The sequence below is a fragment of the Genypterus blacodes genome, unplaced genomic scaffold (assembly GCF_046128005.1).
Source record: "Genypterus blacodes isolate CSIRO-AG114 ecotype Tasmania unplaced genomic scaffold, CSIRO-AGI_Gbla_v1 ptg000020l_1, whole genome shotgun sequence".
Lineage (NCBI taxonomy): Eukaryota > Metazoa > Chordata > Actinopteri > Ophidiiformes > Ophidiidae > Genypterus > Genypterus blacodes.
The window spans coordinates 283,949-300,767 of NW_027466833.1; the positions used below are offsets into that span (position 1 = coordinate 283,949).

The 16,819-nt window shown below is 45.4% G+C and overlaps 1 protein-coding gene across 2 annotated transcripts; it reads right to left on the reverse strand.

Moving 5' to 3' along the window:
• Positions 1-1,077: 1,077 nt before the first annotated feature.
• On the reverse strand, positions 1,078-15,719 carry LOC142991690 (carbohydrate sulfotransferase 15-like). 2 transcript variants are annotated; one of them, XM_076141794.1, is made up of 8 exons: positions 15,261-15,719; positions 6,058-6,686; positions 5,400-5,736; positions 5,088-5,231; positions 4,288-4,444; positions 3,831-3,987; positions 2,205-2,352; positions 1,078-2,114 (listed from the first exon to the last, which is right to left on the reverse strand). In XM_076141794.1, the coding sequence occupies exons 2-8, from the start codon at positions 6,538-6,540 to the stop codon at positions 1,924-1,926; spliced, it is 1,617 nt and encodes a 538-aa protein (XP_075997909.1). In that variant the 5' UTR covers positions 6,541-6,686; positions 15,261-15,719; the 3' UTR covers positions 1,078-1,923. The 2 variants fall into 2 exon arrangements, with proteins under 2 accessions (XP_075997909.1, XP_075997908.1); XM_076141793.1 differs by lacking the exon at positions 15,261-15,719 and adding an exon at positions 12,647-12,942.
• Positions 15,720-16,819: the final 1,100 nt, after the last annotated feature.

A 16,819-nucleotide genomic window follows, 5' to 3' on the forward strand; every position in this document is an offset into this window, starting at 1 on the left:
ATTACAAAACAGGAGTTATCGGTTTGTTCCATCATTGGAAATCCAGGAGAGTATTACACATCAATATCACAAAAAGAGACCAATCAGCTCCAAGGCTCCCTGAGACTCTGACGTCAACCACAACGCATCCTAAACGCACACAATGAATCCAAACAACGTGATTTACTTCCACAAGGCTTACTTAACCTTCCTTCTTCCTGATTTTCCTTTCTCATTAAGTGCATGTCAGCAATCACAGAGGCAGATTGTCACTTACATTAAGTGTAATACAGCTTGTCAGTCAATCAGATGCGGCATAGTTAAGGGTTGTAATTTGCTCAAATGACAATGAGTAATTGCAGCGTGTTTACACGAGCGTCTCAGCGGTGAACAATTAACAACACAAGCAAGCAAATCTCCTGCGGCTCTTAATTGAAATAGGATGAGGAAGTCGTTCGGTGTGACCCCAATTTCTCCCCAAGCAACAAGAGTATAGGAAGGCAGCTCATGATGTCACACACAGTCGATGCTCTTTGGATAACAGAAAGGAGGAAAACACTGCTGCCCTCCCAGTGACCACCGTGAAGTCCCACAAGGATTCTGGCTGAACATTTGGGCAAAAAGTAAAGAACACAATGTTTGGATGAGCCTCAGCACGGACGCTCATTAGCCGTCAATTAGATTGTTTACCCTGAACAGAAGCTGCACCGCTTTCTTCATACACAACAATTTTAAACACACATAAACACTGCAGCTATGGATGAGACCTGCATGTGTGAATGCAGAGCAGAGGAAGTGTATGGATGTATTATCTGTGGCTCAGCTGCCCTCTTGTGACTAATCCAAGAATCTCACCTGTAGAAAACAAATACAGGAAATATGTTATTGATAGCTGATCATTAAATGTTCCTTGGTGGTTTTTCCTATGGATCCAATTTCTGCACAAACTATAAATACATCCAAAGTGGCAATACTGCACATTTGTTTTTCGTCCTCCAGCTCAGGTTTACACAGGGAGAATTGGTGCTAGATGACATTTCACTGCATATCAACACTTATATAAACATTGCTGTGACAATTTCTCAAACTTTAACTTGACAACTTTATTCAGCAGCAGTGCAGTAGCTTCTTTAAAACACAAACAAATTCCATTTCATGTGTGAATAATTATTCTCATCTCTCAGACGCTCACATTAGCGTCCGTATAAGCAAATAAATATTACAAAGACCCTCACACACACACACACACACACACACACACAGGAACTTCATTCAGCTGTGTATGAACAACCCTACGAATTCGGAAAACTGAAATGTGTCAAAATTGAAATTTCCCTTTGAATCAAACCCTGATTTTCCTGTCATCTTCTTTTCAAACTTTCCTTTTTCTGTCTCTTTTGAGCGGAACAAGAGAAGACAAAGACACAATCTGACATCTTCTCCAGCCTTCACACTCCCACAGTCCCATTACATGCTGGTGTTACCAACACACACAGTATCTGCTTATTGTGCTAGATAATAAATCAATGCATTTATGTTGGAATTATTGTGTGATTTTAAAATATTTTTGGCCTGATTTAAGAAGTAAGAATGAACGTTACGTGAAAACAGAGAGAAAACTTGTTCATTTGTCCAAGTCATAGATTCTCCACTTTTATACTATAAAACCTTTGTTACACCTAAAACCTTTAGCCTGAAACATTTACACATTATTTGCAAAATTTACATACATTCATTCATGACTTTCAATCTCTTCCACTTTGGAGATGGATAAGATCAATATGGCAAAATTCATCTTATCAATAAATCCTCCTATCTCAGGTGTATAATATTATACTACAAGTGTCCAAAGTTTTAAAAGGTTCAGGTTTTTACTTTACATCAAACCCACCACCTGCCACGCTGCATCCAATGGTTAAATCCCCATCAGTAGGTATTCCTGCTTCAGGTTGTCCTCCACAGGAAGGCCTTGTTGTCCAGCACAGTGGCCAGTTTCTGGTTAAAGGGGTGGTGGAATTCCCTGAGTAAGTCTCTAGTGGCTGGAAACATGGGGCCCAGCCTCCTGTCTGCTGCCCGCCGGGCGTTAGACATGCTGCGATTGGTCAGAGCTGCCTCCATCTGCTCGGACAGAGAACCTGCAAGGGGGAGGTGAACACGTTTGGACATCTTGAGACACAAGAGGAAATAAATCACAATGACAAGTATGTCGCTAAACAAATTCCTACCAACGGCCAAGAAATCGAAGACTTTCTTGATTGTCGCCCGAAGGTTGGCGGAGTAGTCCTCCAGGCGAACGATCAGAATCTGCTCCTGAGGGAAAACGGTCAGCCAGTCCAGTAAGAAGATGATGTACAGACCCAGGTTGAGTCGCACCTGTGGGGAAAGACCAGAGAATATAACTCAACAGCAGATATTCCTGAAAGGTTTCTGTCCCCAAAAGAAGTAGGTTACAAGCTGTTTGAGTGACAGCTAAAGTTCTAATCATTTAAAGCTGCCTGTTGTTTATAAACAGGTGGAGGCAATGAAGCAGAGACACGGAGGATGCTTGAAAACCACATGTGGAACAACTGGCAAACAACAAATAAGAAAATAAGGAAGAAGCACCGAATTGAAAAAGATGTCAAATATTTTTCTCAGCTCAAAATGCAACATTGTGCCAGTTGAGCAATCACTGGAAGCAATCACAGCAGTAACAAACACACAGACGAACAATCACAGCAGTTAGACACACTTTCTGCCAGAAGTGTCAGCAACACAGCTGTACTTCTGAAATCACTTGCACGGACATAGACTGTCCTGAAGAGGGCGCCACAGCGTAAGGCAACCCATCTGAAAACAGTTTGATTTAGTCGCTTGAATGCCAGAAATGTAAACACATTTCTCCCAGGGTACCAACAGATGAGTGAGGTAAACACACAGAGACGGGAGTCATTTCTCTCAATATGGTTTGTGGAACAGAGGAGGAGGAGGAGAAGAGGAAGACGTGAGGAATCTGAGAGACACCCTGGAGATTGTGTTTGTAGTCAGCAGCACTGCCTCCTCCTCCTACATACGAGGGGCCGGGATTGGAGTCATTTTAGTTTTCCATAGTGTAGTGAAGGTTGGCTTCATTACAGTATTTGACAGTATAATTGATAAACAGTCTGGTTACAGAAACACACACAGGATTGAATTTGTTTTATTGGAATTGTTGCAGTGAGGTTGTGCTTGTTGTGTTGCAGCTCCCTCTCCGCTGGAGTTGATTGAAACAAACACCCTTAGTTGGGCTGATGTGGTTGCTCATTGTAGGTTCACAGAGTGGCTGTGTAAATCTGAAAAGTTTGTGGTCTGTTCCCTCACCTCTCTTGTGTCTCCTCTCCAGGGTGTTCGGGCTAAAAGAGTCCCTCAGGCACATGAGTACCTTTTTAAAGGCTCCGGGGCATACCAAGTGATAATTACTGCAGGGGGGGCAAGTGGAGTTTAAAGTACAGTTGCAGCTGTTTTCACGATCTCTTAGTAACAGCTAACATGGAATAATAGCATGCAAATGAATTAAGAGTAGGTAGATAGAGGAATTTTAAAGCATTTGTTATGTTTGTGTCACTTTTGATGTCAGGTGAGGGCCACCTGGTTGTTCTGCACCTAACCTCTGCCTCAGACATCCTGTTTGAAGTCCAGCCGCTATAAGGCCAAGTCAAGTCAAGTCAACTCTATTTGTATAGCCCAATATCACAGGTACAAACAAAAAGCATGCAAGGCAATACACACAACAAGTCATGCATTAGGAGATAGCATGCAAGACAGAGACGGGACAGAGAGAGAGCGATCCTATTGGCCATCGTCACACATACATTCACAACAAGTCCACTGACCGGCATAGTGTTGTACAGGCCGGTGTTGTAGACGCAGGAGCGCAGGGACCAGTGAGACAGGCAGGACTGGAAGAGCTGCACCGACTCCACCACTTTCTGATGGAAGTCTACCGCTGACTTATTGGCCATCTTGAAGTAGAGGTAGTCTGAGTACAGCCTGGGACAGAGCGCCTTACATCAGTGATTGACACGGTTATAAAAAATAAATACAGGCAAAGATTACGCAATAAAACTGCACTACAGAGTAAGAATAACAACGGCAGCACGATAGAAATGATGACAGGAGCCCAAAACAGGGAAGAAGATAAAAAAGGAATCAATACGACGATAAAAAAAGATGAAAACATTACACAGCCTGGATTAGAAGTGCAAAGTGATTTATAGATACACACAAACACCAAATAATGAATCAATGTAAAGTGCTGCTCAGCTTCTCAGCTGCTCAGCATTGCAGCACCTCTCTGTTGGATCCCTCAGCATGATGATGATTTTGGCATGCGGCTGCACTGCGTGGATGAAGTCCTGGGCCAGGAACGGCGGCTGGGCCTCCTCTGCGTCTCCGTGGAGATAACTCCAGACCTGGTTGTCCCACATTGTGGAGGCGCTGGCTTCACCTGGGGAGACATTGGAGAAATGTCAGGTGAGGCGGTTGGCAGGATAACATTTCCTTTTACGGGGATTGTGAGGCTTTAATCTACACACACAACATCTGCGTCTCTACTGCCATCATTGTATACGTTTCATAATTGCACATCTAAAGATCAAAGCTGTTCTCGTGTTCGTAGTCATTTCTTGGAATGATCTGTTCTCTTCACTTCACAGGACAAAGTTGAGTCACTGCACGTTGATGGCCGTGTCCTGACAGCTTATAGATAATGAATGAAGGGCGGATGTGACAGACAGCATGTAGGATTCTGCCCTGCACTGGTTTGACCTGTTATTTCACAGAATATAAAAGCTCAGAATTCCCTGCAGCTCTTCACAGGCCTCAAACGCACCGTGGGCGCTGCTCAGTTTTTAGCGGCTCTGAGGAGGAACTGCTAAAACAAATGTGGGAGGATGACAGCGGAGGAGAAGGGAAGAAGCGTTGTCTATTTAAATCAAGCTCAGGTTCCAAATCTTTAACTCTTCATAGATCCTCTCTCAGGATGGAGAAGAGGGATGATTGACAGCTCTAAAGCACAACCATCCTCCCCCCCAACACACGCACACACACGCACACATACGCACACACACATAAACCCTGCGTGACTTCACCTGTTATGAACTGCAGTTTGCCGTGGTCTCCAGATGAATTTCCATTGATTCCTTCTTGGATATTGTGAGCTGCCAAGTCAAACAAATCCAGGTAATCTTCCAGGGAGACTCTTTCCTTGAAGCCATCCTTGAAACGGATATAACCTGCAGCGCAAACGTACAGCAGAATTATACGCTCTGCATAGTTCTTCATGGGGAAAAAATCTATTTAAAAGTCTCTGTTTTCACGTCTGCAGGAAGTTTCAACTATTCAAGGCAATCGGTCGATATCAAGGGGTCAGAACTGTTTCACATTTCAGTAACTCCACTTACCAAAGCGCTTCCTGGTCCACCAATGTGGCTCCTTAATGGTGTTGAACTTGACCTCCGGGTGCAGCAGCAGCCTTCTGAACAGGTCGGTTGTGCCACACTTTGGCTGGCCCACGATGTAGAAGTACGGCAGGCAGCGCAGGCGGAAGCGTTTGCCTCCTCGGCTGTACAGGTGGCGGCTGAAGTTCCTCCTCAGGTGGTCGCAGGCCGCCCTGAAGGTCTTGGAGAACATGAAGGGGCTCCTCCTGTACGGGTCAGCTCCGGGTTTGCTGGAGAACTCCGCGTGCCAGCATGGGCTCTTAACGCCGGGCAGGAACTGGCGAGGAATCACGGAGAACAACTGTGCAGAGAAACACAATCAGGCGACAGTGTGGAAGATTTCTCACACATTTTGGTTATCTTTGTTTCTATCATGCCAGCTGATCTCAAAAACATAAACATTTATACTTGTTTGGCTTTTCAGATAGACTATAAATGTCACATCTCAGTATAATCTTGTTTCTTTAATTATTTTGTGCTTTATGTTATCGTAACTGTAAAAGACCCAGAGGAACCAGAGGGCTTTGATGAAGGCATTTCCTCTGGAGTGTGTGTGTGTGTGTGTGTGTGTGTGTGTGTGTGTGTTGGAGGGGGTTATGATTGAAGTATTTTCCAGACGTACTCGTGAGTCTGTTCCAGTCACGTCCTCTTCATCAGGAACCTTCCTGGGTGTGTATTCCAGTTTGGAGCTGATGCGCTTCGCCAGTAGTTTCATGTCAATAAAATTCTTCTCTGAGGAAAGTTCAGATCCCACCTTGCCGGTCGGGATGGCAACGGGCCTGACCTGGTAAGGGGGCAGCGTGAAAAGTCCTTTCCTGTCCCACGTCAGGACGTAGGAAGCCATGATGAGGAAGGTCAGCGTCAGGCCCAAAAGGAAGCTCACCACTTTAACCTTAGAAACGGTCCACGACAACACAGGAAACCACTTGACTTCCAGATTGTCGGGCGCGTTTGCGTGCCTGAAGTCCAGAAACGTCATGACCAGCCTCCTCCCGTACCTCTCAGCTTTGGACGTGCCGAAGGAGCTGTAGCCACTTCCTGTTTGCGTCTCGTTCCCATATTTGCTGTCCGATTGTGACATATTGGCGTGGGGGCAGGGCGGCATGTAGCAAACGGCGCGGCGAGAAGACGGATGGGAGCTTTACAGAAAACAGTTCAAGCCTCATTTATAAGAGGATACGAGTCGTGACGAAGGTGTCCATCCATCATAGGTTCTAATCTGCAGGTGGCTCATGTCTTCAGCGGGGCTTCCTGTAAAGCAGAAACACTTGTTTAAACACAGACCCTGGATGGATTGTACCACTTCTCTCAACTCCCTTTGAGGTATTTCTGTCATCGACCATACGTGGGATGTACATGTTTAATATTAGGGTACTTTAAGGAGTTTTACTACATCTTACAGGCACGAGTGTGTGAATGTAGTGGTACACTCCCTTCTACACCATGGGGCACCTATAAAGCAAGCCTGAGGTTGGCTGCAGGGTGTGTGGTCCCTTGGCTTTAAGAGGACGGCTATATATTGCCACGCAAAGTCCAGCGCTCCTCTTTCAAGGTCAGAATAACAGTTGGTCTGTAATTCAAAACTGAGAACACACGATTATTCTCTTTGCAGGCTAAGACCCCGCAGAGAGAAACTGTTGTGTTAACCTGAAAACATTTTCCAGATCAAGGGCTTGGACCCAACAACTACCTGAGGTATTGATTCAGGTGGACAGGCAGTGTGTGTGCAGCGTTAAGCGTTCTTTGGCCGCAGAGTGAATAATTGGAACGTAGGCATCAGTATTTTTAGCTGTTGGTGCTAATTAATTCCAGTGTAAGTGGTTTTTGAACGCTTCCCTCCTCTGCTCATGGGTTTGTTTAACGCTTTTGTAGGGAACCTGTCATGGAAAATCACAGAGTTGCTAGTTTAAGCTAAAATACCAAAGTCTAAAGTATTCTGGACCTTTCCTGGTGAGGACCTGTGAACGTCTCTCTCCATGTTTGTCACCTTGGCTGTTTCATCTTATCTGTCTGCTCTCAATGTTGCATCAGCGAGAACTGAATCTTAACATCTGTTTGAGTTCACCAGATCTGAACAAAAGGTTTGGAAGGTTCAGGGGAAAAGTCAACGCACTCTCGCAGCCTTGCGAGGAATGTGAGGGGACAACGGGGCTGAAATGTTGATTCTCTCTCATTTCACTTTCGCTTCTTCAAATTCCCAAAGTTTGAAGCTGCATTGGAAGATCACATGTAAATAAAGGTTGACCTCGCTGTGCTTTGTTTATATTTGCAATGATGTCATTCGTGAGTCTGCATGCATTTCCATTTCCTCCTCTGGGTTCCGTCTCTATCTCCATCTCAAGCTGAATGTTTGCTTGCTGACAGAAGAGAAATGAAAACACCGCAGCCGTGACACAGCGGAGACGAGGGAGAGGAAGGAAGCGCTTTGGTCTAAAAATCGATCTGTGGCAGAAAACAAACAGCAGGTGAGATTGACTGAGGTAGAATGAGCACAATGGAGATGGAAATGGAAATCCGACTGCTTCAGAATACGTGTGTAAACAATCTAATGCAGTCCAGCAGCACAGCGACACACACTCTCCCTTTAGAACGCTCCGCTCTTTCTTACCGCCGTGCCCCAGAGGCTTGGATTCATATACGTGATGATTCAGCTTTATTAGGGTGAAATATGTCTACATAAAGATGTTACTAATGTTTCTTTGTGCAAACACACGGGCCTGAATATTAGAGCCATCTCTCAGTATGACACAGGGCGGCTCATTATCTCTTATTAGCTCCACCTTTACTGGGCCGTTGATTCTGCTGCTCAGTGTCAAACCTGCAAATCAACTTTTAGTGCCGCTGATACACATGACTTCATGCCATAACTCTTCTTCTACTTCTATTTCTGTGCCTCCTCTCAGCCTGAGTGTGAGGTCTGGAGATGGAGGACACACTGGCACTGTGTTTCAGGTTTACATGCTACAGTTACTACTTAACTACAGCGGCCTGAGGCTTGCAACGGATCGGAATATCCTCGCCATTCTGACTCGCAAGTGATAACAAGTGCAACAAGTGGTCTAATCCATCTTGGAGGTCTTGGTGGAGCATTTAAGGATACATTTGTTTTTTTGCACTTGAATTAAAATCTAATCGACTCTTATTACCACACATTCAATTGATTAGAGAACATTTAAGGGAATATCAAGGAAAATACACAGTTTACGCACCTACAGGATGACTGGAGCGCAAAAAACAACGTCCACATCGCTCGGGGTTCATAAAAAAATGGATATAGGCTTTAAAAAAAAATCTGAATCCTATATGGAGATCTGCCATGTAAATATAGCCAAAGGGCATTTTTGGATCTACTTCTTTTATTCACTGAGTTCACTTGGATGCCGGTTACGCAATCACACAGGCGCATTAACTCCCCCCCCACACAAATGCATGTTTAGACCCGCACGCTGCTCCCACACACACTAACACGTGCTCACTACGCTGCTCCGTGCCAATCAGCCTCCTTCATACTTCTGCCAGAGAGATACCAAGCAAACAGCCCCCCCCCCCCACACACACACACACACACAAACACACACACACACAAAGTCACTACAGAGAGAATCCAGGAGAAGTCTCAGTAACAGAGTCCAACCTGCCTCCTTTGAAAAGCTTCTACAAATATACATGGAGGGAAATCTGTCACAGTGAAGACACCGTCTGAAATAGTGAACTGCGCGTACGTTGTGAAACAAGTTTTAATCCTGTCTCTGTGTTTATAACCGTGTAAACATGACCCGACCTTGTACGGCACGCACTGTGAGTGGGACTTGGCCCAATTCCCAATGGCGGGAGATGAGAAACAGAGGAGAAACCCAATTCCAGAAAAGGAAATAAGGCAGCGTTCCTGTTGGCAGGCCGGTCCAACGGTGACGGATGTGAAACTGAAGCGGGGTTATAGTAAAGCGTTCACCCCAAAGGGAATTTTAGACAATAATCAAAAGTCACTGATACTTCCTGTTGAGAGGCGCTTGAGCCGGGGTTCTTTCTCTCTCTGACCCGTTTCAGAGTCAGATTTTGGATGAAATATTGGCTGATTGAGTCTGAACGATCCCCAGTGGACAGGAATATCCATGACCTATCCTCCCGTTCACTTTACACCGTGAGAAGAAATGAAGGGGTTGATGTTTCCCTGTCGGGGGCCGGATGATGTATGCCTGCACGGCCATCTGACTCCTTAGTCTATTAAACAAGCAGGCAATCCAGGAATGAGCGCAGCCTAAACAAATCCCACACCAGCACTCGCAATGTTTAACCGCTTGTTTAACAATATGGTGTCTGTCTTCACGGGCCGGGTCGCCCCGCGGTCCCCCTTTTGGGACATCTGGAGCGCAGATGTGATGTGGTTCTCACACGTGTTTGCTTTGTGATTGTTTCCCTTTTGTTGTAGCACAGTGTTTAATTATCCTTTAAAAGCAAACCCACATTAAACAAAAATACCAAAACAAGCTGAAACATCTGAAACATTTGTCCTACTGTTTCCCACCACAGCGAGGAGGAGGAGGAGGGTTCACCGCCCACCCAGGCTGGTGGGCAGCGAACCCTCAGAGACATATATTAGATAAAGCATTTTATGATAATTTGGGTATTTGCTATCGTTGAGGAAAATGTAAACAAGGCTTAATAGCTGTCGAGAACATTTCAGAGTCAATGCTGAGATTATTAGTCCGTAGATGGAAGATGCAGCAAATATGAGAACCAAAGTCCAAACTATCTCTTCAATATTGAGACTAGTAGTGCCTATATTTGGTTCCATCCCACTCGTGTCTCCCAGAATAGACTGTAAGATCTGATTGGTTGATGAATCCCAGAACAACCATCTGAACCCTGCGCAGGTCAGATTGTTCTGCCTGGTCAGCGTCCACCTATAGATGAAGTTAATCAGGTGTGAAGGAGCCTCAGAGGGGTTTGGGGTCGTTATGGAGCTCCTATCACTTATATAACATAACGCTCTGGACTGAGGAGCTCTGGATCGCAGCTCAGCGTTCCTCCTTTAACTCCAAAGTCTTTATCAATTATTCAATTTTCCATTCCTTCACTGCAAAAGCATTTCTGACGCACGTTTTTTACAAATGGGATGATAATGGAAATAAAGGACAGCAAATCTTCCACTGCTGAAGCCTCCAACTATATCTCTGCTCATAGAAACTAAAAGCTCCTGCCAGGCCACTTGAGTACTACGCTCTCCTCCTACATTCCTCCTGCTCACGCTCGCTCGCTCGCTCTCTCTCTCACTCTCTCACTCTCTCTTTCTCTCCCTCTCTCTCTTTCTCCCTCTCTCTCACTCTCCTTTTCTTCCATTTGTGGTGGACCCCCACAGTCCAGTCTAAACAATCTGATATGGCACGACTCCCCCCTCTCATACTTTTAACATGACCTAAGTCCTCAAACATCGGCCCGGGCCAAAAGCAGCCCAGGCCTCCACGTTTCAGCGACTCCACACATTTGTTCTGCGCCTCCTCAGCAGCGTGGGGAGGGGGGGAGGGTGGGGTTACGGGATGTGAAACCTTCCAGCCCCGGGCGAAGCAGACTGCAGGGTTGAGATTGAGGTTTGTTTTGGGTGTGGAGAGAGAGAGAGGCGCTACAACTTCAAGCCTCAAACTGACACCTGACTCACTCTCACCTCTCTCTCTCTCTCCCCCACCCCCTCTCTCTCTTCCTCTCACCCCCTCTCTCTCTCCCCCCATCTCTCTCTCTCCCTCTCTCTCTCCCCTCTCTCCCTCTTTCTCTCGGGGGTGAACATGTACCTGCTGCTGCTGCACTGGAACATAATGTTTGAACATCTTGTTATTTTAACCGAGACAGATTTTTCCAGAATATGGAGGCCGTGTTGTGTTGTGTTCATATTAAATAGTAAAGAATGAAAGAGGGGGATCAGTAATACAAAAACGGCTCATGAATGAAGAAGCTCAATCCCATAATTACTCTTTCTCACCATCCTCCTCTTCACTTTCAATTACTGAAACCTGCGTCAGAGCTCTTCTTCACCCTGGATGACCTTGTGTACTCCAAGCTCCCCATAAAAGAGTCTGCCACAAGGTTTAACAAATACAGTTAGGTTTCATTGAGATTCAGTCCAAACTCATCTTTTTCTCTGAAGTCCGTCCTCAACTGCCTTCTTAATCAAAATTCCTTAACAAAAACATCACTGCTCCTAATAATCCTGGAATCGAGACGAGTTAAAAACCCGGAGGAACTTGTTTTGGTTTCTCTGAAGACAAATGAAAGCAACAGCGAGTGAGGAAAAACAATGAACCCACAGCCTTCTGGGAGAGCGCCGGCCCTCTGACGGCCACACTGCGTCCGCAGAGGTGCGTCTGCGTGCAAAGGTCACCTGCCCACTTGACAGGACGTCTGCTCAGCACACCCAGAGGTGCTGGGCAGAAGGAGGAAGAAGTAAATGTCAAAGAGAGGCGAAGAGTGTGCGAACAGCAAGACACACACACACACACACAGAGGGAGATCTTTACCCCAAACACACACCAGCAGTGAGCACACAAGGCGCTCTGAGGTTGTTTCACTCGGGTGCATCAGATAAAGCGTTTAGGCCTAATGGAGGGAATGAGTTTGTGGATATCTTCATCTCCCAAAAACAAAGAGCACAGCTTTGTTTTTGTTACCATCAACAGAATAACAAACACGAGATGATGATCCCAGATGTTTACGGCCCCTTTACTCTTCACAACACAGGCTTGCGTCTGTGGTTTCATCGGATGGAGAGAGTCTTTAGCGACACTGAGAGATTCTGCAGCTGTTCAGCGAGGAAGCAAACTCAGCCCAGTGGGAGTGCAGCAAGACACCAAGGGTTAAAGCCAACACCGCTCTGATCGACCATGAGAGGCTACATTGTACAGTTTGTAATGTTTTGGTGTTGTTGTCAAAGGTTTCAGGGTCTAGATGTGGTAGCTGCTCCTCTTTTAGTTCATCAGGCTCCATTTAAAGTCACATTGTGAACAAACGTGCAACAACTGCTGCTGTCAAGATGTTCAACTTTGAATCGATCGAAAATAGAATCACACACACGCGCACACACGCGCACACACACACACACACACACACACACACATGCACATGCACCTATGAAACACTCTGACCCCAGAAATCGAACAAAACCGTTTCCACTTAATGTTCTCTTTCTGTAATTGTCCTTATTGAACATGAACATTACTCACACCGGAGTTGAGTCACTTCATCCTGGGCGTCTCTCTCGTAGCCATCATGACATGACGCCAATCAACGCGATCACAAATGACCGCAGAGGAGGAGGAGGAAGAGTCCCCGAGGAAGCCGAGGCACGGTAGCAATCCGCCGGGTGTATCCACGGGCTGAGCGGGGCTCATGTTGACGCGCGTCTGGAGGATTTAGCGGTGGAAACGACGCGCCGCTTCCCCGGACTCTCCATCTCGAACCGGCGCGTCTGGAGGTCTGGACGCGCTCTGCCTGCCTGCCTGCCTGAGTGCCTGCGCGTAACGACGCAGGGCTGGGGAAGGTGGGGGGGGCATAGTGGATGAGACACACACACACACTCACGCACGCACACACAGGTTGAGCTCGAAATGTGTTTATCGATCGGGTTTCTGTCCTTCATCCTGAGCGTCTTATTTGGTCACTAAATCATTCCGTAAGAACTCCTACATACACACACACACACACACATACACACACACACACACACAGAGACTGAACCCCAGAATCAGGAATAATAAGAATCTGCCCTGAGGGTCCAGAGATCGAACACAGTGACGTGAAAGTCAGTCTTTTATTGCACGTATTGATCTTATTGTCAGGAGCCCTTAAAGCTGTCATTGTTAAACTCTCACCTTCACAGAAATCAAGGAGCAACGAGCCAAGTTGCTCTAAATGGTTTGAACTGGTTGAACACAGACTAGACGGAATTCTTGATCGTTCCTGCAGCATTCTAGCTTTTAAAATGTGGAATTTCTATTTTAAAGCTCAGGAATAAAACCAACATTAAAACCAAATTGATATAAAAACACTATTTAAGGTTATAGGCATTTTCTGGATGTTGTTGTGTTTGAATGTAAAGGTTCAGCTTGTCCCTCTTCCCTTTCCCAACTTTCCCTGTGTGATCCTGCCAAGCTGCTGTGACAAACGTTCATATTCTTTATGAGCTGATCTGTTGCGCCATAGCAGCAGCACCTCTCGATTAGGTAACATCTCCTTCATCGCTGTTTCAACATGTGACAGTAAGTAATTTAAACTAATGGAGAGATGTAACTGCATGAGTAGCTGTGACTCATGCTGCAGGAGGAGGTGCGGATGTTTCCACAGTGACACACACATACTCAGCCAAAATTGGAACTCCACACACACACACACACACACACACACACACACACACACACACACACACACACACACACACACATGTAGGATATTATCATTGAACTGCTCAGATTATAACACACACACTTTGTCTTGTTTATTAGTCACCATAAAGCACTGCACTGTGTTGCAAATCTCAAAGTGTTTCCATGCAACATGGCTTGTGGCTGCATTGCATTCTGGGAAGCTTCTGTGCAGGCATTTCAATCTATATGATGGATTTCTTTGTGTTTGGCTGCAGCTGTAAAACAGTATCGGTCCAGACGCACTTTGATTCCAGAGGAGTGAAACTAAAGCTTGACATTTATTGTTGATTTTGTTTATTGGACTATGAATTTTCCATCAAAATTCATCAGACTGAAGATGTTTCAGTCTCCCCCAAGGCCTCCGCAACAATTATTTCATCAGCGTTAAAAGGCTTTAAATGGTTCAAATCCCCATTATGCGCTATTTAGGAAATGTAAAGACGGCACGGTGCTGTTTAGTGAGATGTGTTCTCTCTCTCTCTCCATCTCTCGCTCTCTCTCTCTCTCAGTTGATCATCTCCACTTTCCCTCCTCTTACAGGAAGCAAATTAATTCTGTTGTTGAGATGAAACTCTGTCTGCATTCATCACGTAAACATAAAGAATACGGGCGATGAAATGAAATGTTGAAAGCTGCCGTGATGTTCATCTTCATCCCTCCCACCGGTTACAACTTACAAGAGGTGAGATGGTTCATTCCTGACAAGTGAAAGAGCAGCTCGTGGGAAAGTGACGCTGCCGTACGAAGATAAAGTCTCATTTGAATAAACGGCCTCCCCCTCCCAGCGTTTCCATATGCATGAGTCTCGGCGTCTAATTGCTGATAAATCCTGTCAAAGTGATTGCTATTTATTAACGTCTCACGCACATGAACAAGCTGTGTGTGTGTATCAATGGAGTCTTACAGATAGATGCGCCGGTACATCCATCACGTCTGGATCAGATTGAGTCGCTTTGACCAATTTGTGAAGCGATTCTGCCCCCTGACTCATTCTAATGTCATTGATGGAATACTTAGCCTTCCTATTCTCGTTTCTTTGTGTACCACTGTACAGGCAGTTGCAAAATGCATCATGGAGGTAGAGGGGGAAAAACTAAAAACAAAAACAAAAAGGTGGAGAAATTCAGGTGTCCCACAAGGTTCCGTTCTAGGTCCTCGCTTGTTTAATTCATGCAGCTTTGTTTTGTATATATGTACATAGCAGAACCAAATCAGATAAACTTAGTAATTAAGGGAAGTCAAGTCTAACCCTAAACACCCCATCTTGGCTATTAAACAGCCCCTAGAATCAGGGATTGACATTGGTTCGCATGTTGTTCCTCCTGTAGCCTTTCCTTCCTGTTTTCCTGTTTTTTACAGTTATTATTAAATCTATCAAATGACATCTTAAGGTGAACAAAGCTTTCACACATACCTGTTCCACTTTCAACCCTGGGAGGACGCTTTAAAGGCCTGAAAATTGTCGGCAAAGCTGCATTTCAAAAAGTCATTTCATAAATCTTGGAGACATCTGAAGGCGAGCATGGATCATTTGAGAAGCTGAAACTCTCTGCGCCACATGCTGCTGTGCTGCTGCTGCTGCTGCTGCCTGCGTCTCCTCAGCATTCAATTCATTCCAGTCAGAATATGAATCTCATCCTGCCTTGAAAAGCTTCAATATCCTTTGTGGCGACGTTTTACCAGCAAACAGAGGTTTTTAAAGCAAAGTTGTAGTCAAGGATGTGATTGATTTCAGATTGCTGTGCTGGAGAGGGAGACACGCTGTTCCTCTGAATCTAAGAGCAGCGCCAGAGTTCATTAGATTGTAGTTAGTCTGCAGCTGTTGTGAGATAATGTCCTCTAATGATCATGTTGGAGCATGTGAGTGCGTGAGGGGAGGCCAGCTCTCTCACAGCACCGCGGTCTTTTACTGTGACACTGAAGGCAATCAACAGCACCCTGTCCTTTAGCGCTGCTGACCTGTGAACGCATCGCCACAGTGAATTCACACATCTGGCAAAAGCAGCACATAGGAAAGATCTTCATTGTTACGACATTTCATGAGTTATTGCTGGATTTCTTTTTACAGGGAGTGCACTTGACTGGAGCCCAAGATAATATTGATGTCTTTATCCTGATGGATCAGCAGGTTTATCACTGTGTAGTGTCTCTCAGCATAGGATTGAACTAACAGCATCATGTCTCCACCAGTGGCTGAAAGTAATCTCAAACAATATATGGCTTTAGACTAAATGACTGTCAGTGTTTTGGAGCAGCTTCCTCCCTCAGAGTGATGATGGGAAACACACTCCTGTCAGCTCAGGGTTCAAGTTAGTCGACTCGCAGATGTAGAATCTCCCCACATTTTACCCACGATGAAATCACACCGCATTCACTTCTCAGACCATAATGCCTTTTCCTTGGAAAATCTGTTTTCATCCTACGCTTGACTTCTGGGGAAGTGATCAGGCAATCACATCAAAGTGTTCAACGCTGGCCCGCGTACGAGCACAAACAGTCCAAAGCTATGTGGAGGAGGACAGCAAGGAGGTTTCTCAACTTAGAAATACGGACTGGATGAGGTTAATATGCGCTGCCTGCCAAAGATCTATCCAGGAACTGTTCCCTCCATCGCTCACACACTGGCATGCCATTTACGGACTGTTTCTTTATTGAACTTTAGTGAAACTGCAGCTGGGAAGGTCTCCAAATAATTCCTCTAAAATCCGATTAGGCATGAAGCCATGCTAAATCATAATAGCTCTTGCTGTGGCTCAACGACGTCGCTTTAATTGTTTTGCCAAAGTGAATCCACTGCTCAACAGCGTGAACTTATTTTTTTCATTTTGCTTGAGCAAGGCACTACTTCATTCAGAGGAATTGCTTTGTTTGTCACAGTGGAGACAAATCAATGAGAGAGGAGAAAGCAAACAGACCGAGACGGAATATCAATCACACAAGCAAACCCAAAGACTGAAACCAAACACGGCGGAG